Genomic DNA, 25,590 nt, shown 5'->3' with positions numbered 1-25,590 from the left:
GTTCGACACTGGACAGGAAAGGAAATATATATTCCAAAAATGAAATAAAAAAAATATTAAAATTCCCATATTTGCCTATAAAAAAGACAAAGTCCAAGTGGTAAGCTTCCTTTGATGTGCAGAAAAAATGCTCAAAATTCATTATTACAGTCTTTGGCCTTGTGATACCTAATATTAGCTTCTGTTGAGACTAACATTGGACTTGAGGTATACTATGTTCTAAAAATGAAAAAAAAAATATTATTAAAATTTCCATCTTTGCCTATAAAAAAAGACAAAGTCCTGGTGGTAAGCTTCCTTTGACGTGCCGAAAAATGCTCAAAATATTATTAAAATTCCCATCTTTGCCTATAAAAAAAGACAAAGTCCAGATGGTAAGCTTCCTTTGACGTGCCGAAAAAAATGCTCAAAAAAGTCTTCCTGGCTCAATTTTTTTGCCCCCACCACTTGAAATGCTATAATTATATCTTCATCCTAACTTTGTCAAAGTTTTTGAAAAAAAAAAAAATAAAAAAAACCCTGTGGAGAAAAAGGCTGAAGTATAATTCTTTTGGAAGTAAATGCCTACAGAAAATAGTAAGCTCAATGGGTTTCTGAGTACCGTTCTGACAAAGAGCCTCCGATCTGAAGTTTGTAAAGACAGGCAGGGGGCTACGACTTTGAATGTGTATGTTCAATTTTTGTAACAGCTGGCTCTGCGTATGACAAAGACCATTATTAAGCGGCGTGAAAAATGTAAAAATCTGTTCATTATATTTACTACACTGCTGATGTGATTGAACTTTTAAGCCTGGTTATAGTGGATGAAATTACTTATAGTTTTTCTATGTTCCGGGAGAAAATATTATATATAAATCATGGTCTGACAATACAGATTAAATGCTTATCTAGAACGAATACATTTCCTGTGCGATAAAATGAAAAATATCTAGAATGCTAAATCCCTAATTCGACTGTCAGATAGGTCTTCACCTACTTAGAGTCCATTATTTGGTTGGGGCTTGGGTCGAAACGCTCTGGTCTGACCAATAGATGTAGGCTCTAGATAAAATGGTTAATTTTTGCAGACATAACAAAAGCAGCGTGTAATTGATGGTGGTTGTGAGACAGTGCTGTGCCCTTCAGCAGGTCTTCGAAATTGCGGTGAAGTCCAACATGGACTAAGGTCAACCGTGCCATAAGGGCTTTCAATGATAAATAAGAGATTCAAAGGCATTCGATATTATCGGAGAAACAGTTGAGTGTTCCTCTCTGTTACTGTCTATAAAGATGGACGTAGATAACTAATCATTGGACCATTAAAGCAGTGGGTCATAATAAACCCCAAGGAGGAGATCTTCTCCTTCTCCAAAGCCAAGAGCCTATTAATACTTATTAGACAAGGTTTCTGTACGACTAGGTGTTCATTCACCTGAAAATGAAAATCTAGATAGTAAATATTCCAGATAGAAAATCTAGATAGTAAATCACGAGCCTTCAGTAGAATTTCTTGAATGGATACAAGTCACGAGTGTCTGACACATTGATGACTTCTAGACAAAAAAAAACTGACGGCACTTCCAAAACTGCAATGTGAACAGATACATAACTGAACATGACATAAAATGCCAAAAAAAGAAACAGTTACACCCTGAAATCCTAAAGCATGAAACCATGAATGTAGGAATATAGATATACATTGCTGCTAAAGGAAATGTAAAAAGAAAGTTGAGATATTTAGCAGACAAAAATGGCCATTTTTTTATGTGCCCAGTAGCCACATCAAGGCATACCTCATATACTGGGAACCTTCTCTGAGCTGAAGCCTCTCTTTGGGTTTAGAAACCTCCTGTGTATGGGCAAGTATAGACATAAAAACTGATGCCCCCCCCCAAAACTGCAATGTTGAAGAGGTGTATAACTCAAGATGACATAAAATGATTAAAAAAGAGACAGTTGCACTCTGAAATACTAAAGCATAAAAACTATGAATGTAAGAATATGTAGTAGATATGCATTACTGCTAAAGTAAATCTAAGAAAAAATGTATATATTTTGCATACAAAAATGGCCATTTTTATATCTGCCCAGTAGCAACGTCAAGACATAACTCGTATACTGGGTATCTGCTCTGAACTGAAGCCTCTCTCTGGGTTTAGAAACCTCCTGTATTTGGGCAAGTATGGACAAAAAAAATTGATGAAACTCCTAAAACTGCAATGTGAAGAGGTGCATAACTGAACATGACATAAAATGACAAAAAAGAGACAGTTGCACTCTGAAATACTAAAGCATAAAAACTATGAATGTAAGAATATGTAGTAGATATGCATTACTGCTAAAGTAAATCTAAGAAAAAAATTATATATTTTGCATACAAAAATGGCCATTTTTATATCTGCCCAATAGCCACGACAAGGCAAATCCAGTAAACTGGGAACCTACTCTGAGCTGAAGCCTCCCTCTGGGTTTAAAAAACCTCCTGTGCATGGAACAATCTGCTATAGAGAATAAAATCACCTGTGGCTAGTGGGGGAGGGGTGTATTGTCAGTAGGCATGAACCCTATTAATCTAGACAAAAAACTGACGACACTCCCAAAATTGCAATGTCAACAGGTGCATAACTGAACATAACATAAAATGACACAAAAAGAAACAGTTGCACTCTGAAATGCTAAAGCATGAAAACCATGAATGTAAGCATATAGAAATGCATTAATGCTAAAGTAAATCTAAGAAGAAATTGAGATGTTTAGCATTTGTATATTTGCCCGGTAGCTATGTCAAGGCATACCTCGTATACTGGGTACCTACTCTGAGCTGAAGCCTCTCTCTGGGTTTTAAAAACCTCCTGTGTATGGAGGAATCTGCTATAGAAAGTAAAATCAGCTGTGGCTAGTGGGGAACTGGGGCACAGTCTGAAGGCATAACCACTATTAATCTAGACAAAAAGATTGATGGCACTCTCAAAACTGTAATGTGAACAGGTGCATAACTGAACTTGAGATAAAAGGACAAAAAATGGGACAGTTGGACTCTAAAATGCTAAAGTATGAAAACCATGAAGGTGAGAATATAGATATGTATTACTGCAAAAAGAAATCTAAGAAAAAAAATGAGATATTTAGCATACAAAAATGGCAATTTTTATATCTGCCCAGTAGCCACGTCAAGGCATACCTCGAAAACCTGGATGACTTCCTACATTTTTTAATCTTTTAAAATTAAATTTTTGTCATCTCCATTCTAAAACCAAAATTAAGTATTTTCATTCAAAATGATATTTTAAAGTCTGCTTAAAGATTTTTTTTTAAACTATCAACTGGTAAATTGAGATTTTTGATTAATGCTCTAACCAAGAATTAAGACTATTTTTGAAGATATTGGACCCCTACCATATGAGACTTTCGTAGTCATTAAATGTTCATCATAGACCCCAAATCTCCCTTAATAAGCAACTTTTGAAACATTTTTTTTTTTTTAAATTAAGATTAATTTTAATAGTAATCTATGGAAAAAGATCTCAAGAAGATCCTTACTAGCGATGGGCGAATAGTAAGTATTAGTGTTTGGATTATTTGTAATGAATCCCAAAGTTCTATTCTGGTATTCATCATGAATAATGAACCTAATGCAAGTCAATGGAAACCTATGTATTTTTTTCGTCATGACAAATAATGGAATAGTAACGAGTCTCAAAGTTCTATTCTGGTGCTCATCATGAATAATGAACCTAATGCGATGGGGAAACCGAGCATTTTTCTTGTCGTGACGAATTCTGGAATCGTAACGAATCCCCAAGTTCTATTCTGGTATTCGTCATAAATTGCGAACCTACTACAACTCAATGTTGAACCCATGTATTTTTCTTGTCATGACGAAGACTGGAAGAGTACTTGGTATTTGGTAAGCATTATCCGAACATGAATAGTTACTATTCGACCATCACTAATCCTTACCCAACCCTTATAACGTAAGTCCAGTCTCCTGTTCGTAAGAATTTGAGTCAACTCCAACTTGTTCTACTTTTCATTGGCTTGACTAATTTCTATCACTGTTTTACTAAAGGTAGATGATATTTTTTGGATGACTTGTAACACAATGGCACAACATTGGACCATTTTTGGACAATCATCCTTCATAAATGCTTTGACCTAAGAAAATATCCTTTTATCTGATGCTGTAGGGTTTATTTCCAATTTGCTTCGGACTTTAACCATTGGAATTATGTGTTTCGAGAAATAATAGTCAATCATAGATTACTATAAAAAGAAGTCAGGATTTATGGTGTCCAGATAAGTTCTTCAGGACAACTTGAAGACCATTTTTTTTCTACTTTCCATTGGCCATTGTAGCAAAAAGGAGAATTAAATATGATATTTTGCTTTGTTTACACTTCATATATCGCAATAAAATATATCTGAATGGGCTGTAATTCATGTAAGGTCATAATAATAATAATAATCTTTATTTCTACATATTCCACAGCGCTTTACAATTCAGGAGGATCATATACAAACAACAGTTATAGAAAATACAATATTTAAAGGGAAAAAAGACAACCCTGCTCGTGAGAGCTTACAATCTACAATGAGATGGGGTGGGGGCAAGGTACAAGTGCTTATTTACAATGACAATCCAGCCATCTCCAGAAAATGTGGGATAGATAATGGCTTCCTGGACCAATTGGCCAGAGCCTTGAGATGCATTTGGGTGCCATGGAGTTTGATGTGGGGTTATGTTGTCAGTTGTGGAGGGATTAGGTGAAATTAGTTTAGCTAGGGAGTGTGATAGGCTGCCCTAAAAAGATGCATTTTTAGGGTGCGTCTCAAGCTGAGTAAGTTATGATTCGTCCTAACTTTTTGGGGTAGAGCATTCCAGAGGGTTGGTGCAGCTCGGAAGAAGTCTTGGATTCGGGAGTGGGAGGTTCGAATTAGTGTGGATGTTAATCGAAAGTCATTTGCAGAGCGTAGAGAACGGGTGGGATGATAGAGAGGAGGGTGGAGATGTAGGGGGGTGCCGCACTGTGGAGAACTTTGTGGGTGAGAACAAGCAGTTTGAATTGGATCCTGTGATATATGGGCAGCCAGTGCAATGACTGGCACAGAGCAGAGGCATTCGAGTAGCGGTTAGCCAAATAGGTGACCCTGGCTGCTGCATTAAGGATGGACTGTAAAGGAGAGAGTCCAGTTAGGGGGAGACCAATTAATAGAGAGTTACAGTAGTCATAACAATGCATGTCAAATGTATATATATGAGAACTGAATTTTAGAATTTAGAATAATTGGGCATTTGCCAAGTTTTCCATTACTGTTTTCACCGTTGTTACTGGAACAAGGATGGGGCTGATTGATATCATCCATTTCTACATAATCATGATGGACAATAGTCCATCTAGTAAGGAGCAGAAGGTCAGGCTTATCCTAAGTTGACCTATAACTTTATAATGATGAAACAAAATAAATAAAACTAACAAATTTGAATATTTCGTAAAATTTAATTGCATTAGTAGAAGTCAACTGAGGGCTAAAGGCACTGTCTGACTATGTACCAGCATCCCAATGTTATTTACGCACGTGAATGACACATTGTGATGTTTTTTTGCCGAAGTTTTTTTTTCCCATTTATTAATTAAATCCATGTATTCATGCCACACGAAAGAGGCAGACACATTCTGCCACCTCGTAAAGCACAATAATTAAAGGAAACCTCTGCACAAGGTTTACATGTATCGTGTAATGATTATCCAGTTTCATTAGGGCTTGGGGACTTGCAGCAAGCTATTGTGAGTCATATTTGTTGATATACATAATGATTAAAATCATTTGTTGAATTGATTGTTTTCCAGTTGAATATGATACCGCTCTGTTTCCAGAAAGAACAAAAGACGATGAAAATTGCCTTTTTCTAACTAATGCAGAGTAGATTTGTAAAAGGATTAAATGAAGTGAGGAAATTGCTCATAATCCCGTGTTTTATGGTTCGGCTCTATTGCAGAGAAGAGAGGGGAAGTTGTTGAAGTAGACAAAAAATAAGTTTACAGTTGGAGTATTAGATTTTGCATTGGTATACGAAATTTCCAATAAGTGTAGAAAAAGGACAGAAGACGTGTTCACTTTGCGCCGCTGCTGAAAGCTTTCCACGGGAAGATCAAGGAAACACCAGTGGAGATAAGTGGTCTTTATGCAATGCATTAATTGCAAGCTTCTTCAAGAAAAGAATCACAGGACATTTCAGGACACACTTATCTCCACTGGTGTGTTGTGGATCTTCCTTTGGAAAGTCTTCAGCAGCAGGATAGAGTGAACACGTCGTCTGTTTCTTTAGGAAAAGAATCACAGGACAATTCAGGACACACTTATCTCCACTGGTGTGTCTTGGATCTTCCTTTGGAAAGTCTTCAGCAGCAGTGCGGACTGAACACGTCGTCTGTTGCTTTAAGAAAAGAATCACAGGACAGTTCAGGACAAGCTTATCTCCACTGGTGTGTCGTGGATCTTCCTTTGGAAAGTCTTCAGCAGCAGCATGGAGTTAACACGTAATCTGTTTCTTCAGGAAAAGAATCACAGGACAATTCAGGACACACTTATTGCCACTGCTGTGTCCAAGATCTTCCTTTTGAAAGTCCTTAGCAGAAGCGCGGAGTGAACACGTCGTCTGTTTCTTTCGGAAAAGAATCACAGAACAATTCAGGACACACTTATCCCCACTGGTGTGTCCTGGATCTTCTACTGGAAAGTCTTCAGCAGCAGCGCGGAGTGAACATGTCATCTGTTCAGTAAAAGAACCATGTGACAATCCAGGACACTATTATATCCACTGGTGTGTCCTGGATCTTCCTTTGGACAGTCTTCAGCAGCAACGCGGAGTGAACACGTCATCTGGTTTTTTTTCAGGGACAGAATCACAGGACGATTCAGGACACATTTATCTCCACTGGTGTGTCCTGGATCTTCCTTTTGGACAGTTTTCAACAGCAGCGCGGAGTGAACATGTCATCTGTTTCTTCAGGAAAAGAATCACAGGACATTTCAGGACACACTTATCTCCACTGCTGTGTCCTGGATCTTCCTTTGGACAGTCTTCAGCAGCAGCATGGAGTGAACACGTCATCTATTTCTTTAGGACAAGGACCACAGGACAATTAAGGACACAATTATCTCCACTGGTGTGTCCTAGATCTTCCTTTGGACAGTCTACAGCAGCAGTGGAGAGTGAACACATCATCTATTTCTTTAGGAAAAGAACCCCAGGATGATTCAGGACATGCTTATTTCCACTGGTGTGTCCTGGATCTTGCTTTGGACAGTCTTCAGCAGCAGTGCGGAGGGAACACGTCATCTATTTCTTTAGGACAAGAACCACAAGACAATTCAGGACACAACTATCTCCACTGGTGTGTCCTAGATCTTCGTTTGTACAGTCTTCAGCAGCAGCGCGGAGTGAACATGTCACTTGTCCTTTTTCTTCATTTTCTGCACTGTCCTATATACTCGTGTATCTGCAACACGTCTTGTTGTGTGTCACACAACTTGAACAAGCGAGGATACCTCTTTTTCTTTTATTCCGTTTTTACCAGATAAGACCCTGTTTTCTACCTGTGCCCCTACGGTGGAACTTATGGTCTTAATATCTGCTTTCAGGAAGCATGATTGCAAAAACTAGTAGAAGCAGAGCTAATTTTAATAAAAATATTTCCCTTTGTTTACATACATCACATTTTACTCGGTGGCACCAAAACGTGCCGATAATGGCTGCTAAAGGGCCAACCAAAGACACCCCCGTAAAAATATAGTCACTTTCCCTAAGCGTAAAAAAGTCATTAACTCCACCGACCGACACAGATGGAAGAGGACGCTTCCCCAGAAGAATAAATGGTCCAATAGCTCTTCATAATTCACAATTCCATTTGTGTTTGGAGGTGGTATTGTGCCCCCTAATCTCTATGGCTCCGGTGGCTGCACGGGTTGCACCAATGATATGCCCAGCCCCGATAACCTCAATTGGTATCTGTATTTTATATATTTTATGTAATCTAGGTTTCATATAACCACCATTATGTACTGGTTTAGAGTGGTTAATTGAGTTGACCCAACCTATACACAAGGTTTATGCTATTTATTGGAAGGAGGCAACCATTTTTTTTCTAATCCTAGACAACGACAACCCCGTTAAGGTTGGGGTTTGATTTTTAATTTCAAATTAGTCTCACATTTGTTAAAGTAGTTTATACAAATGAGATGCGAAATAAGATTTTATACCGACATTGCTCAGATATCTAGGTAAATATGGAAATTTTCCAATTTGAACAGTCGCCGGATTGGCAGTAGACAGAAGAGAGTATAGGATTATAGTGGCATAGTTCTTAAAGGGAACCTGTCACCAGGCTTTTCCCTTATGAGCTGTGGCCATCATCAATGAGCTCTTATATACAACATTAAACAATACTGTATATAACAGCCCAGGCTCTGTATAATGTAAAAAACAACTTTAGAATACTCACGTAGGGCGCGGCCCAATTGGTGTCACGGCTCTCGTTCCAATGCCTTCTCCATCTTGTGAGATTGCGTCCTTGTGCCCAGCCCCATGTGCCTGGTGCATCCTGCGTCATTCACAAAGAGGTTCCCATTGCGCCACTGCGCATGCGCAGTTCTCTCTTCCCTGCTGAGGTCAAATTGAAGTATTGTAGTGTGCATGCGCGGGTGATCTACCTTTTCTCGCGCCTGTGCATTAGAGTACTTTGCTCTGCCCTCAACCGGTAAGATCAAAGTGCGCATGTACAGGAGCGCAGTGGAGGACACTGTGTGGATGACAGAGGACACTGTGTGAATGACCCAGGACACGTCATGCACACGGGGCTGGGCAGAAGAATATCAATCTCAAGAAGAGAGGAGGCGCCACACCAAAAGCAGCGACACCCATCAGACCAAACAGGCCCTTAGGTGAGTATTTTAAAAGGGATTTTTACATTATACAAAGCGGCCTGGGCTCCTATATACCGTATTCTGTAATGCTTTATATAAGAACTCACTGGTGGTGGCCACAGCTCATATGGGAAAAACCTGGTGACAAGTTCCCTTTAAAAAGTAGTGTTGTTCACCATAACATAGAGTATAATTCTTAATTAAAGTATGACATAATTTTATTACATGTTAGGAAAGTATGTGACATCATCATACCGCTTAGTAAAAATGCTGAAAGCATCATAAAGCTTTATCTATCTTTGTAAATATGGAAAATAACCATAAAATGGTGACCAAATGGAAATGTATATATCATCAAAATAAATATTTTTTTATAAATGAATTACCCTTACAACAAAAGTTATATATACTATATGTAGGAGTTTGTGCTCAGCGCAAAAACTGCTTAACTTGCAGGTCTGTTTCTTATTGTGGAGAAATTAATTATAGGTCTTGAGATCTGCATATTTTTGGTTTGGTGTTGGGCGTCTTGCGTCATCTTCTCGGGAAGACCAATGTAATCATGTTCCTTTGTGAACATCAAAGAGTTATTCTGCTTGAATCTGTTCTTGAGTAACATACTGTATTTTTTCGCTTTATAAGACGCACTGGATTATAAGACGCACCCCAAATTTGAAGGAGGAAAATAAGAAAAAAATTATTTATTGTTAAAATGAGGATCCATCTTAAAATCCTAGTGCCTCTTATATTAGCTCACCAGGGGGGAGTGGCGGTGGTGGAGCGGCTCAGGAAAGTCACAAGAAGCAAAGTCGGCGATGCTGCGGGGTCAGAGAAGGGGGTTTTGCGGCTCAGGAGGGTCAGCGGTGCTGCAGGTTCAGTGGAGGGGGTGTCGCGGCTCAAGAGGATCAGTGTGCAGAGGGTCAGCGATACTGTGAACTCATAGGATATCACTGTGTCGGGCGCCATTGATCTGACGGCAGGCTCAGAGGAGGCGGTGTCGCAGCTCAAGAGGGTCAATGTGCAGCAGTGCAGGGTTGGTGATTGTAAGTTGAGAGGGATGACCAGCTCACCTTTGAGGAACAACTCCCCACTTGGAAGCACGGATAGCAGCGTTGCGTGCAGGAACTAGAAAAGGAATCTCCATCTTCCATATGCATAAAAATATGTTTCTTTTATTTTCAAAACTTTAAAATCCAAGTGTACAGGACAAGATCCAAAGGGTAAGAGCAATTTAGAAATTCAACGCGTTTCAGACGAGGTGTCCTTTATTAAAGCATATTGGTGATACTGCGGACTCAAGGAGTGTTGTGGCAGGGAGCACCTTTGCTCTTCTGGCGGATTGCAGGTTCCATTGAATCGCCAACCATTGACACGATAGACTTCAAGAAAATGGCTGTGGAGCTTGCGCATGCACAGATTCACCTTTGCGGACATTTTCTTCAAGTCTGTCTCTTCAACCACCGCCGATTCCATGCAGCCAACAGATCAAGGGCGCCCGCCACTGTGACACCCCATGAGCCCGCAGTATCACCGACCCTTCGCTGCCGCACACTGACCCTCTTAAGCCACGACACCTGCTCATCCGAGCCCACCAGCAGATCAATGGCGCCTGCCGCCATAATACCCCACCAGCCCGCAGTATCGCCGACCCTCCACTGCCGCACACTGACCCTCCTGAGCTGCTCCACTGCAGTGACCCCTCCTCCGAGCCCTCCATATCATCCACCCTGCGCCACCACTTCCACCTGTAAGCCATATGTGGCTTTTAAGAAGCACCCACATTTTTCCCCAAGTTTTGGGGGAAAAAAGTGCATCATACAAACCGGAATATACAGTAGTTTATTCGATCTATGGGGCTTATGACCATCTAAGCTTCCTGAATTACTCTTCAGGGTTAACCTTCATCGGTAATATGAATATTGTAGACCGTAGGCTTGCGTAAACACAAATCCAGTTTGCATATCTACCTCTCTATCTAATAATTTCCGTAAAGGGCTTATTTGTCTGTTATTAGGGATGCTCAAGTTGTTCAGAAATTGTCAGTCTACTGGAACTTCCAAAAGTCAGCTGTTTGGACACCTTACAGTCATCGCAGCGCCACCACAGGGGAAATTAAACATTGAACCAATGGATTGACTCTGTAATGCAGGAGGGAACCAGTCCTCTTTTTATCCAATATCCATTTTGGTCAAGATATGTGGGTTCTAACTTGTCCACCATATCTATTAATGGTATAAGAAACATATCACAGAGGTTTTTGAACTGGACAATCCCTTTAATGAGGCCCCAATTTATGAATATCATCTGGGTTAAAACTTCACAATAATACCTCTAGACTAGATGAGCAAACAAATATGTTGCACATCTACAATTTAGCAAATTTTCAGAAATTTTAACAATACGCAATTTACTGTACAAAAATCACCTTACATGCTAACCACTACTTTTACATATTGCGAAAGATTGATTAGCCAAATAGGATCATGAGACCTTGGACTGCTTAGCCATACAGATTGAGAGAAAAAACCATAAACTGGTGAACAAACTGTACAGATAATGTGTGACGGCACAGCAGTAAAAAGGTTAGTGTATGAGGAAAGAGAATAATACAGACTTGTTGATGAGGAGAGAGTCACTCTGCCTTTCAGGTAGGAGAGTCACTGTGTCTGTGAGGCAGGAATGTTACTGTGTCTGTGAGGCAGGAGAGTCAATGTCCCTTTGGGGTAGGAAAGTTATTGTGTCTGTGAGGCAGGAGAGTCACTGTGTCTATGAGTAAGGAGAGTAACAGTGTCTTGGAGGCAGGAGAGTCATTGTGTCTGTGAGGCAGGAGAGTCTCTGTGTCTGTGAGGCAGGAGAGTCATTGTGTCTGTGAGGCAGGAGAGTCATTGCATCTGTGAGGCAGGAGAGTCACTGTGTCTGTGAACCAGGAGAGTCACTGTGTCTGTGAGGCAGGAATGTTACTGTGTCTGTGAGGCAGAAGAGTCAATGTCCCTTTGAGGTAGGAAAGTCACTGTGTCTGTGAGGCAGGAGAGTCACTGTATTTGTGAGGCAGGAGAGTCATTGTGTCTGTGAGGCAGGAGAGTCACTGTGTCTGTGAGTAAGGAGAGTCACTGTGTCTGTGAATAAGGAGAGTCACAGTGTCTTGGAGGCAGGAGAGTCACTGTGTCTGTGAGGGAGGAGAGTCATTGTGTCTGTGGCGCCCTGGACAAGCCAGGGGCCACAGATAATTACACCACCACCTACAACATGCCTGAGAACTTGCAAGGCAACCACAAACTTGTGGCCTGTGAATAATTATTTTGTTACAGCTCCCACCGTTGCCACCTCCGGAGAGGCAGATTGGAGGAAGAACCCGCAGTGGAGTAGGTTGGGGCCCAGCCACCATGGAACCAGTGGCAATCCTCATGGAGTTTCAGGGGTTCCCCATGGACGTGGGTCCCCTGAAAAGGACAGAACCCGCTCGGGCAATTTGTGCAGGACTGGGGGTCAAGGGGTGCTGCCTGTTTGCTTAGGGGCAGCATCAGGGCCAGGTTGCTTGGGTGGGAGAGAGCGGAAGCCGCAACCGTTGCAACGTTTAAGTAAGAGTACCTCCCGATGTGGGAAGATGTTATTTTACTTGTATTGTGTGTTTACCGTTTCTTATCTTTTTTCAGTTGGTGAAAATAAAACCAGTGATGGACGGGCAGTCCGCGGACGGTCTGCATTTTGCTAAGGGGGAATGTGGCGCCCTGGACAAGCCAAGGGCCACAGGTAATTACACCACCACACCCTACACCCCGGTTAGGCACATCAAAGCCAGAACACAAAACCCTTGTTGCCTTCCTTCATTGGCTGATGTCCACACCAGGGGGTGGAGCCAGGCGGTTGGTCTCCACCCACCAAGGAGTTCACAGTCCTGAAGGAGGGAACAACAGACAGATAGAGTTTGGAGGAGCAAGTGTGAGGAGTAAAGTAGCAGTCGAGCAGTCTGAAGTGAGTCCGGGTGTGTGGCCCGGACGGAGCAGCAAGGTTGGCAGACGGTGGTCACCGTCTGCAGGAGTGGCCTATCGGAGTTTACCGTAAGGACCGTGGACGGGCGGTGGCCCGGCGGTACCGGACTGGTACACAAGGAGAATCCAGCACCATTGGCAGGGGCTTTTCGGACCCCGGCAAGGCTAGGAGTCGCCGTGAATTTGCCGAATCCGTTAGTGAAGGGGACCTCCTGGGTTTCCAAACAGTCAAGTCCCGACAGAAGGCAACAGTCCAACCCAGTGAGAGAGACACCGCCACCGCCAAGGCAACCGTTTATCAGGGCCAGCGCCTGCGGGCAAAAGGGGCTCCTCCGGCCCATATCCAAGCTGGGGAGCGGGTTACCGGTGGGAACCCATTGGAACCGTTTACCGTACTTAGGTGCAGGGAAAGGCAGTCACCGTCCACCTGCCGGGGAAAAGCAACAGCAGTCGTCCGTGGGACCCGTCTTTCCAGCCGTGTGTTTTACCGAGAACTGTGTCATCGTCTCAGGCTGAGTTGAGTACCACCGTGCCGTACGGCACAGCGCTGCCCCTGCGACCCTGCACCTCACCAGGCCCCGCAACCCGCCTGCCATCCATCATCCATCCCTACCCCATCACCGGGCCCCGGGACAACAAAACCCCCTACCCATGGAGGGGAGAACAAACAACTCAGCTGCTCCCTGTCACCGCTCCCGGGATCCCCGTTCAGAGCAGGGTGGTGTCACCAAAATCACCACAACCGTGGGTGGCGTCACGGACAATATCCAAATCCCCACAATCAAAACCCCCTTTCACTCACGGGCGAGGAACGCCGCTCGAGTCCCCGGGATCCGGCCCACCGCTCGAGCCACCACCGAGCCGCAGCAGCAGTAGCCGTGCCGGACCTGAGCAGTGGGAGAGCGCAGCATCACCTCCTCCGCCTGCGACACGTCTGTGAGGCAGGAGAGTCACTGTGTCTGTGAGGCAGGAGAGTCACTGTGTCTGTGAAGCAGGAGAGTCACTGTGTCTGTGAGGCAGGAAAGTCAATGTCCCTTTGAGGTAGGAAATTCACTGTGTCTGTGAGGCAGGAGAGTCACTGTGTCTGTGAGGCTGGAGAGTCACTGTGTCTGTGAGGCAGGAGAGTCATTGCGTCTGTGAGGCAGGAGAGTCACTGTGTCTGTGAGACAGGAGAGTCACTGTGTCTGTGAGGCAGGAGAGTCACTGTGTCTGTGAGGCAGGAGAGTCACTGTGTCTGTGAGGAGGGAGATTCACTGTGTCTGTGAAGCAGGAAAGTCCCTGTGTCTGTGAGGCAGGAGAGTCACTGTGTCTTTGAAGCAGGAGAGTCTCTCTGTCTGTGAGGCAGGAGAGCTACTGTGTCTGTAAGTCAGGAGAGTCACTGTGTCTGTGAGGCAGGAGAGTCACTGTGTCTGTGAAGCAGGAGAGTCACTGTGTCTGTGAGGCAGGAGAGCTACTGTGTCTGCGAGGCAGGGGAGTCACTGTGTCTGTGAGGCAGGAGAGTCACTGTGTCTGTGAGGCAGGAGAGTCACTGTGTCTGTAAGACAGGAGAGCTACTGTGTCTGTGAGGCAGGAGAGCTACTATGTCTGTGAGGCAGGAGAGTCACTGTGTCTGCGAGGCAGGGGAGTCACTGTGTCTGCGAGGCAGGAGAGTCACTGTGTCTGTGAGGCAGGAGAGTCACTGTGTCTGTAAGGCAGGAGAGTCACTGTGTCTGTGAGGCAGGAGAGCTACTGTGTCTGTGAGGCAGGAGAGTCACTGTGTCTGTGAGGCAGGAGAGTCACTGTGTCTGTGAGGCAGGAGAGTCACTGTGACTGTGAGGCAGGAGAGTCAATGTGTGTGAGGCAGGAGAGTCACTGTGTCTGTGAGGCAGGAGAGTCACTGTGTCTGTGAGGCAGGAGAGTCACTGTGTCTGTGAGGCAGGAGAGTCACTGTGTCTGTGGGGCAGGAGAGTCACTGTGTCTGTAAGGCAGCAGAGTCAATGTGTGTGTGAGGCAGGAGAGTCACTGTGTCTGTGAGGCAGGAGAGTCACTGTGTCTGTGAGGCAGGAGAGTCACTGTGTCTGTGAGGCAGGAGAGTCACTGTGTCTGTGAGGCAGGAGAGTCACTGTGTGTGTGAGGCAGGAGAGTCACTGTGTCTGTGAGGCAGGAGAGTCACTGTGTCTGTGAGGCAGGAGAGTCACTGTGTCTGTGAGGCAGGAGAGTCACTGTGTCTGTGAGGCAGGAGAGTCACTGTGTGTGTGAGGCAGGAGAGTCACTGTGTCTGTGAGGCAGGAGAGTCACTGTGTCTGTGAGGCAGGAGAGTCACTGTGTGTGTGAGGCAGGAGAGTCACTGTGTCTGTGAGGCAGGAGAGTCAGTGTGTCTGTGAGGCAGGAGAGTCACTGTGTCTGTGAGGCAGGAGAGTCACTGTGTGTGTGAGGCAGGAGAGTCACTGTGTCTGTGAGGCAGGAGAGTCACTGTGTCTGTGAGGCAGGAGAGTCACTGTGTCTGCGAGGCAGGAGAGTCACTGTGTCTGTGAATCAAGTCCAGGGATGGACACATATATGGAAGCTGATGCTTGCTTGATTATAGAACTGCTGCAATTAAATCTCCCATTTATGTGATTTCAAGGTGATTGGATGTCTTCTGCCTCACCATGCATCTAATTTTCTGTAAAAATTTATTGAAGGTGGAAAATTTGAAAGTCAAAAATTTTGCTCAAATCTACAGTAGATGTGACGCCCAGGGAATGGGATACTCGGTCCCGGGCAGTATATACAATTGGGGATGTCACTATGGTGGCCGTTGCCTGGTCCCGTGCCCTGGAGGCTTTTTATAGAGGGGTTATTTACATGGGAGATAAGAGTTCATGTTCATGGGACGCCACCGGAGGGTTGCGGTTAATTGGATGGAACCTCCACTGCTTGGTGGAATTACCCCTGGGCTGATGGTGATGGCAGCTATGGTGTAGGCCCTCCGCAGGCAGGGCTGAGCAAGGGGATTTGTAAGATGGGAGCTTTGCAACTTTATAATGAAGGAGACCACACCGGGGTTGCAATGAACAGTCTCTATTCACTTTAACTTGTGGATGACTGGTTCAGGTCCCTGTATTTCCAGTACCAGTTTAGTGACTCGGTCACTCTGTCCCCAGCACTTTCTAGTGTAGTTTGGGTTCCTGTAGCTTGAAGCGGTTTGGGGGCCCTGACTGTTCCTGATAGGTAGCAGTCTCCTCATCCGTACGGCGAGCAGTGTGGACCCTGTGGGGAGGTATGTGTCCGAACCCCAAACCTTGCTTTACTACTGATGCCCCCGGATCTGTAGGTCAGTGAAGTCCATGCAGGTCCCTCCACTGTGCAGGAATTTGCCAGGCCGTGTGTAACTGTCTCCTGACCTAGGTCCCTGTGCCCTGTATGTGCTTTGCTCCCAGCGGTTCTTGAATGTCCCTGCCCTTGCGACCTCTCTCCTGTGCCCCCGGGTCACCGTTACACAACCCAGCTTGAGGCATGTCCGCGCACTTCACTGTGCACCACTCGACTCCAACAGACTGGCTAGCCCCCTCCCACCAGATGGTCTAGTCCTCTACCCACTGGGTGGCCCTTCCCTTATCTGACTAACCCTTTGAGCCCTGGTGTGAGTGGCAATTGGGAATTTAGGTGTGTGTTGGTGTTACTTCCACTGGTGTTCCAGGTCCTAGAGGGTAGGCCCTGCATCCTTGTGGGAATGCAGTACCTAGTAGTGCCCTGAGTGGCTCAGGGGCACTACATAGACTTAAAAGCAGCTTGCTCATATCAATTGCTTCCATTAAGGAAACTCTCTGGGTAGAATAGATAGGGTTTTTCATGACACAAGTATTTTCTGCATGCATTTTAAAAGCAGTTGTATAGAGGTTATATGAGTACAGCGCCACCTGTGGAACAAAGGATAACTGCAGTTCAGATCAGGATCAGCACTTGACTATATAACATTTATCCAGTAGTACCATTAATTCTGCGCTTGCATTTTATCTAGAGTTTTTGCAGGAATCTGTTTAGGGGCATTGTCAGTAATTTGTGCCTGCGGATGGGAAAATTGCCTCTTATCTAACCACATCTGTGGCTCTTCCTTTGGTTAGCCAGCCTGGTTGACGTTTTGCCAATTTGGAAAATCAAAAGAGGAGCTTGGAATGGCATCAGGTAGAAGGTGGTTTGTAGAAGGTGGTTTGCTTGGCAGCCACAGAATATTGACACAGCCACTGGATGGGGTCCTACATATTGATTCGCACTCTACGTTTAACCAATTATTACCAAACCATACACCTCATCATAAAGTGTTTTAACATTAAAGAGGTTGTCCCTACTTTTACATTGATGGCAAATGATTAAGATAGGTCATCATTGACCCAGGTCCCGGCGGCGGCTGCAGGCAGCTGGAATACTCAGTACCGAAACTGCTCCGTGTTCTGATAGTGGCCGCGGCTGGGTACTTCACATCCTCTTCTTATTGATCTGAATAGGTGGCGGATGTGCAGGACCAGGCATCGGCCACTATCAGAAGACGGAGTAGCTCCAGAACTGAGCATTTCTGGCTGCCTGCTGCAACCGCCGGTATTGAGAATAGCTGATCAGTGAGGATGCAGAGTGTTGAACCCCAGCTGATCAGACATTAATGACCTATCCTAAGGATAAGTCATCTGTCACGATTCCAATGCACAGAGCATCTTGTGTTGATATGTTCTGCCATGCTCTCCAGCAGAACTGGTACTTGCTGTTCAATCATGCAGAGCTTTTTGCAGGTTTAGATGCTCTGCTGTTTGTCTAGAACACCTATGGATGGGTTGTCTCTCAGCTTTGGGTTCGCTGGTCCAGGGAGGTGCCTATGTGCCGCCCAACACAGACCACGGTGCTCTGATCCGGGGTGGTCGTGGCTCAAGGGGTCCGGATCCGGGCTTGGCAAACACTCAGATCCTTGAAAGGGAATTATTTACAGGGGAGAAGTTTCTGACGCCACCTGTGGGTCGCAGTCATGGGGAGTACCGCCGCTGCTGTAGTGAGTACCTGGGGCGGATGGAGTGGGGCAGTCAGGTGTTAATCCCTCTACTGGTAGGGAAGGCCCCAGGACTCTGCAGGGGTGGTGGATGGTGCTGTGCAGGTTTGCTGGACAGGCAGGATGCAGGGAGGGGGCAGTGTACTCACTCAGGTTGTTGTGATGTTAGATGCAGCCAATGAAGCAAACTCACACACTGTAGTAAACCAAAGTCTCTGGGTACCACTGCAACTGCGGGAAGCCCGTCCGGGTGTCTGCTCTCACCGGTATCACGTAATGGTCCAGAGCCTGCCTCCATGCACAAATTTATTTGTTCTTTTGACCTCTTGGCCTGAAACTGTCAGGGTCCTGCTCCCTATATGTAGTGGAGCTATGCTCTCGATGGCTGGCACTTGGGATCTCAGTGGGTCGCATAAGCTGGAAAACCCTATCCCCCTCATTGTGCTGATGCATTTGATCTCTGAGCTCTTGGGGAAGTTTATAAAGAGACTCTTCCTCCCACATGTATTATCAGGACGTTGAACTGTTTCCTTATCTAGGGTCCTGTACCCCGCTGTGCTCAGTACCGCTCCGGTTACTTTACTTTCCGATGCCGACAGTCCTCCAAGACTAAGTCAGTACACCCCTTTCCAACACCCTGCGACCGGGTCTCCGACTCCTCTGGTCCCGGACCACCGTCTGCGACCCAACCTAGGTCACTCCCGGGAGCTACAACTCCCCAGCTCCCCACTCTTTAGGAGCTACTGCTCAACTCCCACTCTAAACTGAAACTGACTTACTTCCCTCCCACCAGTCTGCCTGACACCTAGGTGGGTGGCCCTTTTCCAGCTAGACCAACCCACTGGTGTCTGACAGGTCATGATGTGAGGTGTGGTTGGGATTTGTGGTGCTGATGGGAGTGATATCGGTTTTCAAGAACCTAGAACCATGGGGCGTATATAGTCAGGGGCGTCACACCTACGCAGATGCTGCTCATTCCTGCTCTGCTTCTTTAGGGAGCATGCTTGCCTGCAACGCGCCAGTCGTACTTTCTGTTTACAGTAGTGTTCTCGGCTTCCATTATGTTTAGTGATCTGATCTTGGCTCTTGACTCTGGACTGTTGTTTACTCTTCTCTGCCTGTCTCCTTGTTTTTGTCATTACCTCCTGACTTCTGACCCCAAACTTCCTCCTGACCAAGTCCCTGCCTCCTCCCTGTATCCTGTACGAACTCTCCTGGAATCCTGACCCTCGGCTTGTATCTAGACCTTGTCTATATCTGATCCCAGTGTCCTGTCATTACCTCCTATCTTCTGACCTTGGACATCCTCCTGACCATGACCCCGCCTTCTCCCTGTATCCTTTTCTAACTCTCCTGGAATCCTGTCCCTTGGCTTGTATCTTGACCTTGTCTCTGTCTGCTCCCAGTGTCCTGTTGCTACCTTCTGGCTCTAACCTTGGACCTCCTCCTGACCACATCTCTGCCTGCTCTTTGTATCCTGTATTAACACTCCTGAAATCCTGACCCTCAGCTTTTATCTTGACCTTTTCTCTGTATGCTCCCAGTGTCCTGTCGCTACCCTCTGGCTTTTGACCTTGTATCTTCTCCTGACCACGTCCCTGCCTACTCCCTGTATCCTGTAAGTACTCTCATGGAATCCTGACCCTCGGCTTGTATCTTGACCTCGTCTGACTGCTCCCAGTGTTCTGTCGCTACCTCCTGGCTTCTGACCTCGGCTTGTCTGACTACCTCTCTATTCATATTCACGCAAGTAGTGTCTAACGCCACCTTGTGACGGCCATCACACCATCAATGTAAAAGTAGTGGACAACCTCTTAATCTTATTGTTATAATAAAGTCATGCTCTTACCAGGTGAAAGCTTCCCGTTCTCTCAGCTTAGGAGCGATAGGTGGAAGGGCTCTTTAAATTCTCAATTTTGTCTCCAAAACTTGTAAAGCCTAATTTTGATCAGTGAAGCAAACGGATAAACCAATGAGTTTTGGGCTCGAAGAGAAAACAGATTAAGTAATTTTCTACCTCGTGTCACAATCATTCAAGGAAATTCCCAGTAGATACATGCACAGATATAGAGACACTTCTCTGTCATCCTAAATCTCCGTCACCTACACGGGATGTGGGGACTCTAAAAATAAATATAGACAGTGCCTAAAGATATCCATGCAGACAATGGATTACATCATTTGTGGTCACCAGTTGTAAAGTGACACCACTCAAGTCATAAACGCGGATCTAAAATTACGTAGACGGTAACAGATGTAAATTAACATGAAAAACTGAACCTATTTAGATACTATCATTAGTATTGGCAGATAATTGGGATTTGCCTTAACTTCAAGATTGGTGTCTACAACGCCCAAAAACCCAAAAAATGTCCTACCCTATTATCCAAAAATCCCCCAAGAACCTGCTTCTATCACCTCTACTCTGTAGGAGACCTCCAATAGTCATGGAGTGATAGCATAATGGTGAGAAAATGCCTGGCTCCATTAAATATTTCCAGTATATAGTATATATGGATTTGGGATCGTTCCACCTATGGAGGACATTCCCAAAGAAAATCCCGAAATTTAAAGGGGTTGAACCCATTGTTCTTTTTTTTACTTAAATCCATGTATTTTGGTCTAAAAATTATTTTTGCAATTGGGTTTCATTAAAAAATATTTATTGTTTGAAATTTATTTGCTCTTTTTTTCCTTTTTTATTCCACTTTGATGTGGTCAGTGGTCAAAGGGATCATTCCATCTATGCAGGACATTCCCATTGGAAACTATGTAATTTAAAGGGGTTCAATCTATTTTTATTTCAATCCATGTATTTTGGTCTAAAAATTATTTTTGCAATTGAGTTTCATTTAAATTTTTTTATTGTGTGACTTCTACAAGCTCTTTGTGTATTTGCTCATTCAACTTTGATGTGGTCAGTAGTCATAGGGATCGTTCCAAAAGAAAACCATGTAATTTAAAGGGGTTCAAGCCTTTGTTACTTAAATCCATGTATTTTGGTTTAAAAATTAATTTTGCAATTGGGTTTCATTAAAAAATATTTATTGTTTGACTTTTACTTGCTCTTCTTTCCTTTTTTTAATTCAATTTTGATGTGGTCAGTGGTCATAGGGATCATTCCACATATGCAGGACATTCCCAATGGAAACTATGTAATTTAAAGGGGTTCATTTTTTTTTCCTTCTTTACCTAAATCTATGTATTTTGGTCTAAAAAATATTTTTGCAATTGGGTTTCATTAAAAAATATTTATCGCTTGACTTTTACAGACTGTTTGTATATTTGCTAATTCAACTTTGATGTGGTCAGTAGTCATAGGAATCGTTCCCAAAGAAAAACATGTAATTTAAAAGGGTTTAATCCTTTTTTTTTATTTTTTTCTTACTTAAATCCATGCATTTTGGTCTAAAAACTATTTTTGCAATTGGGTTTCATTGAAAAAAAAAATATTGCTTAAATTTTACAGGCTCTTTGTATGTTTGCTTATTCAACTTTGATGTGGTCTGTGCTCATAAATCAGATAGGAATTGCTATATAAAGAGAGACAAATTCTCCCATTAGACTGTCAGAACGAGCTCACTGATGGATTCTCAGTTAACTCCTTATGCAGCCAGCAATACACAGTGCAAGAGGGAGGCTATAGAGTTCAAATGGGGCAAAATTCATACATCAGATAGGAACTGCTAAAAAGAGAGAGAAAAGTATTACATACTCTGCTCACTGACAGATTCTTAGTTGACTCCTTATGCAGCTAGCTTTACATAATGCAACACAGAGGCTATAGAGGGCTAACGGTGCAAAATTTTTAATGACAGTCAATATTAAAAATTATATTTGGCCCATGTATATAAAATAAAAAAATTGTACCTTAAGGTGGACAACCCCTTTAATTAATGAATAACGAAAATAAAATTGTCCCTAAAGGTGGACAACTCCTTTAATTTATTAATAAAGAAAATAAAATAGTCCCTAGAGGTGGACAACCCCTTTAATGAATTAATAAAGAAAATGGTCCTTAGAGGTAGACAACCCTTTTAATTAATGAATAAAAAAAATGAAAATTGGCCCTAAAGGTGGACAACCCCTCTAATTAATAAAAAAAGAAAGGAAAATTGTCCCTAAAGGTGGACAACCCCTTTAATTAATTAATTAATTAATTAATTAAGAATATTGTCCCTAAAGGGGGACAACCCCTGTAATTAATGAATAAAAAAAAAGAAAATTGTCCCTAAATTTGGACAACCCCTTTAATGAATTAATGTAATTAATTAATTAATTAATAAAAAAGAAAATTGTCCTCAAAGGTGGACAACCATTTTAATTAATTAAGAATATTGTTCCTAAAGGAGGACAACCCCTCTAATTAATAAAAAAAGAAAGGAAAATTGTCCCTAAAGGTGGACAACCCCTTTAATTAATTAAGAAAATTGTCCTTAAAGGTGGACAGCCACTTTAATTAATTAATTAAGAATATTGTGAATATTGTCCCTAAAGGGGGACAACCCCTGTAATTAATGAATAAAAAAAAGAAAATTGTCCCTAAAGGTGGACAACCCCTTTAATGAATTAATGTAATGAATTAATTAATTAATAAAAAAGAAAATAGTCCTCAAAGGTGGACAACTATATTAATTAATTAATTAAGAATATTGTCCCTAAAGGGGGACAACCCTAGTAATTAATGAAAAAAAAACAAAGAAAATTGACCCTAAAGGTGGACAACCCCCTTTAATTAATTGGCATTAAGTGTTAAATATCACTGCAGCGCCCCTACAGGAGAAATTAGGTATTACACATTCCTTATTCAAATCAATGTGCTTTCCTCCAAAGCAAGGGGAGCTCAATCAGGTTCATTTAATGGTTTCTACTTAAAAAACGAGCCAGTAAATAAATGAATCTCTGCTGCATGTGTTTCCTATAAGCCACCAAATACACAACTCTCCCCTTATGTCCATGGAATTTTGGAGTCTTCAGTTTTGGCTCTCAGGACGATACATCAGCTTTAGTATTCGGTGTATAAATACGGTTTAGCTGTGGAACACACGCTATGTTATGCATTGCAAATTTTATTCTCTCATTTCAATATCTTTCTTTCCCCCTCATTTTAAGGAAAACATCAATGAACAATATTCCAGACACGTCATGTCCTTCAAATATGAACTATTCCTGCTTACTGAGCAATAAACCCACGGATCAGCTGCAAGTAAATATCCCTCTCTGCATGATGAATTGGATGCCTGCAATCTGGATGTGAGCTGAGCAATTGTTTCGTGCTGCCCGCATTCTCCACCAATTGTGTGACCATGCCAGAAAGACTGGGGGAAATGTTCATGGATGTTTGGACTCCATTCTTGATTTTATGGATTGCTCTTCTTCCTCATGTGTACATGGCTCCAAGGAATGAATCCTATGTACTCTCCACCGAAGCCACCACGGAACTTAATGGGATCATTGATGAACAAAAAGTGTTAAACAGATCCAAGAGAGGCTGGGTATGGAACCAAATGTTCGTGCTGGAAGAGTTCTCAGGACCTGAACCAATACTAGTAGGAAGGGTAAGTTATATACTTTATCAATTCAGATACTTTTCTGTTTTATCTGACTTCCTATACATTACAGAAATTAATTGCTTATCAAAACATCCATTATTAGGAGTAAATACATATATATATATATATATATATATATATATATATATATAATACGTATGTATCTATATCTATACAATACATAAATGTATATACATAGTACCGTATGTACAGTTTATAATTCTCTCTCTCCCTCTGTATAATTATGTACATATATCTGTTTACTATATATATATATATATATATATATATATACTGTATATACAGTAGATATACTGTATATCTCTCCCTCTCCCTCTCTCCATACTGTATGGAGATATATATATATATATATATATATATATATATATATATATATATATATATATATATATATATGAAGAGAAGAAATGATTAAAAAGTCTCCACTTATTTGCACGTTTTTAGAAGTGTTGCATCTGTTGTTTTTTTTTCTTTTTATTACTACTTTATTTATTGCATTTATCTGACTTCCTATACATTACAGAAATTAATTACTTATCAAAATATCCATTATTAGGGCTAAATAAATATATTCATATATATATATATATATATATATATATATATATATATATATATATATACACTGTATATACAGTAGATATACTGTATATGTCCCCCTCCCTCTCTCTCCATACTGTATGGATATATATATATGTATATATATATATATATATATATATATAAATATAATTTTTATTATTATAAATAATAGTAACAAAATATGTGTATGTGTGTGTGTGTATATATATATATATATATATAATATAGTATTTTTATTAATAAAAATAATAATAATAAAAAAATTATATATAAAAATATATATGTACACATATATATATATATATATATATATATATATATATATATATATAATAAAAAATATATATATATATATTATCTTTACTATTAATTTTTGTTTGAGGGGGGGATTATTGCTGCTACTATGCCCACTACTATATATATATATATATATACATATATAATATATATATATATATATATATATATATATATATATATATATATATATATTTATATTAGTGTTGCTGCTACTATTCCTATTACTAAAGTAACTGCTGTAATGGTATGTTATGATTAAAATAATTGTACATTTTTAGCTGATAATAATAATAGTAATAATAATAATTAATAATAATAATATTTATATTTTTGCTAAACTATTTTTATAGCGGATTTTCTACCTTTCTTGACTTTTTTAGTAAATACCTATCTGCATAAAATAAGAAAATCATGTGTAATTCTTGAGGTATACAAGTGTGTTATTAAGGTACATCAAGAGATACCGGTCCTTTGTTGCAAGGTTTTATATTATCATTGGCATGGTTGGCATTGTGATATCTTTACAGACATAATAAAAAATAATCATCAGAATGATAGTAATAATATAATAACAATAATTTAACTGGGAGGAACTTTCCCATTTTCTGACTTTTAGTGAATACTTATAGTCCTCATATAACAGATTGAGTAGTTCATGGGGAATACAAGTTTTGTTGGGGTTTTTTTTAGGAAATAATGCTTGACATGCATAAGAGTGACATGTAGCTATTGTCCTAATACAGAAGTTGATTTTCTGGAGTACCTGTCAGGAGAAACTGGTCCTGAGTGTTTTAGTAAATATTTGTAATCTGCATAAAATCACAATTCTTGAGCTAATTTTCTAAAAGCTTTATGCTGTGCTGTTCTTCTGTTATTCTTCCTGGAAATGAATGAAATAAGTTCACTTTGTCAAGAGTATGTGGCTCCACACAGTCTGCTGTTATCAGCATTGATCGCACAGTATCAGGTTGTGTAGCAATCTCCTTTGACAACAGGGGTGGGAAAATCCAGTTATATTCCCAGGAGGAACAACATAGTAATGACAGAATTCAGAGTTCTACAATGTGTGATATAATCACTGGTACTATGCTGAGAGGGTTAAGGTGTGTTACCTGGGCCGGCTCTGTTGTGGACAGCTAATGAGATAGGTGGGACGGCTGTTCACCATATCTCCACCTCGGGGTGTGGTCCCAGGAATGAAAGTCAGGCCTCTGGACACACTCAGGGCCTGCACTGAAGTTCCTGT

At 41.9% G+C, this 25,590-nt stretch overlaps 1 protein-coding gene across 1 annotated transcript in view; it reads left to right on the top strand.

Moving 5' to 3' along the window:
• LOC142254676 (cadherin-8) overlaps positions 1–25,590 on the top strand; it is a 592,012-nt gene that overhangs the window by 7,117 nt on the left and 559,305 nt on the right. Inside the window, exon 2 of the mRNA XM_075325863.1 lies at positions 23,002–23,447. Within this exon, the coding sequence (XP_075181978.1) occupies positions 23,196–23,447 (252 nt within the window). The 5' untranslated portion in view covers positions 23,002–23,195. The remainder of the gene's footprint in view (positions 1–23,001; positions 23,448–25,590) is intronic.

Source organism: Anomaloglossus baeobatrachus, chromosome 10 (genome assembly GCF_048569485.1).
Source record: "Anomaloglossus baeobatrachus isolate aAnoBae1 chromosome 10, aAnoBae1.hap1, whole genome shotgun sequence".
Lineage (NCBI taxonomy): Eukaryota > Metazoa > Chordata > Amphibia > Anura > Aromobatidae > Anomaloglossus > Anomaloglossus baeobatrachus.
This window is presented reverse-complemented; position numbering and strand designations above follow the sequence as displayed.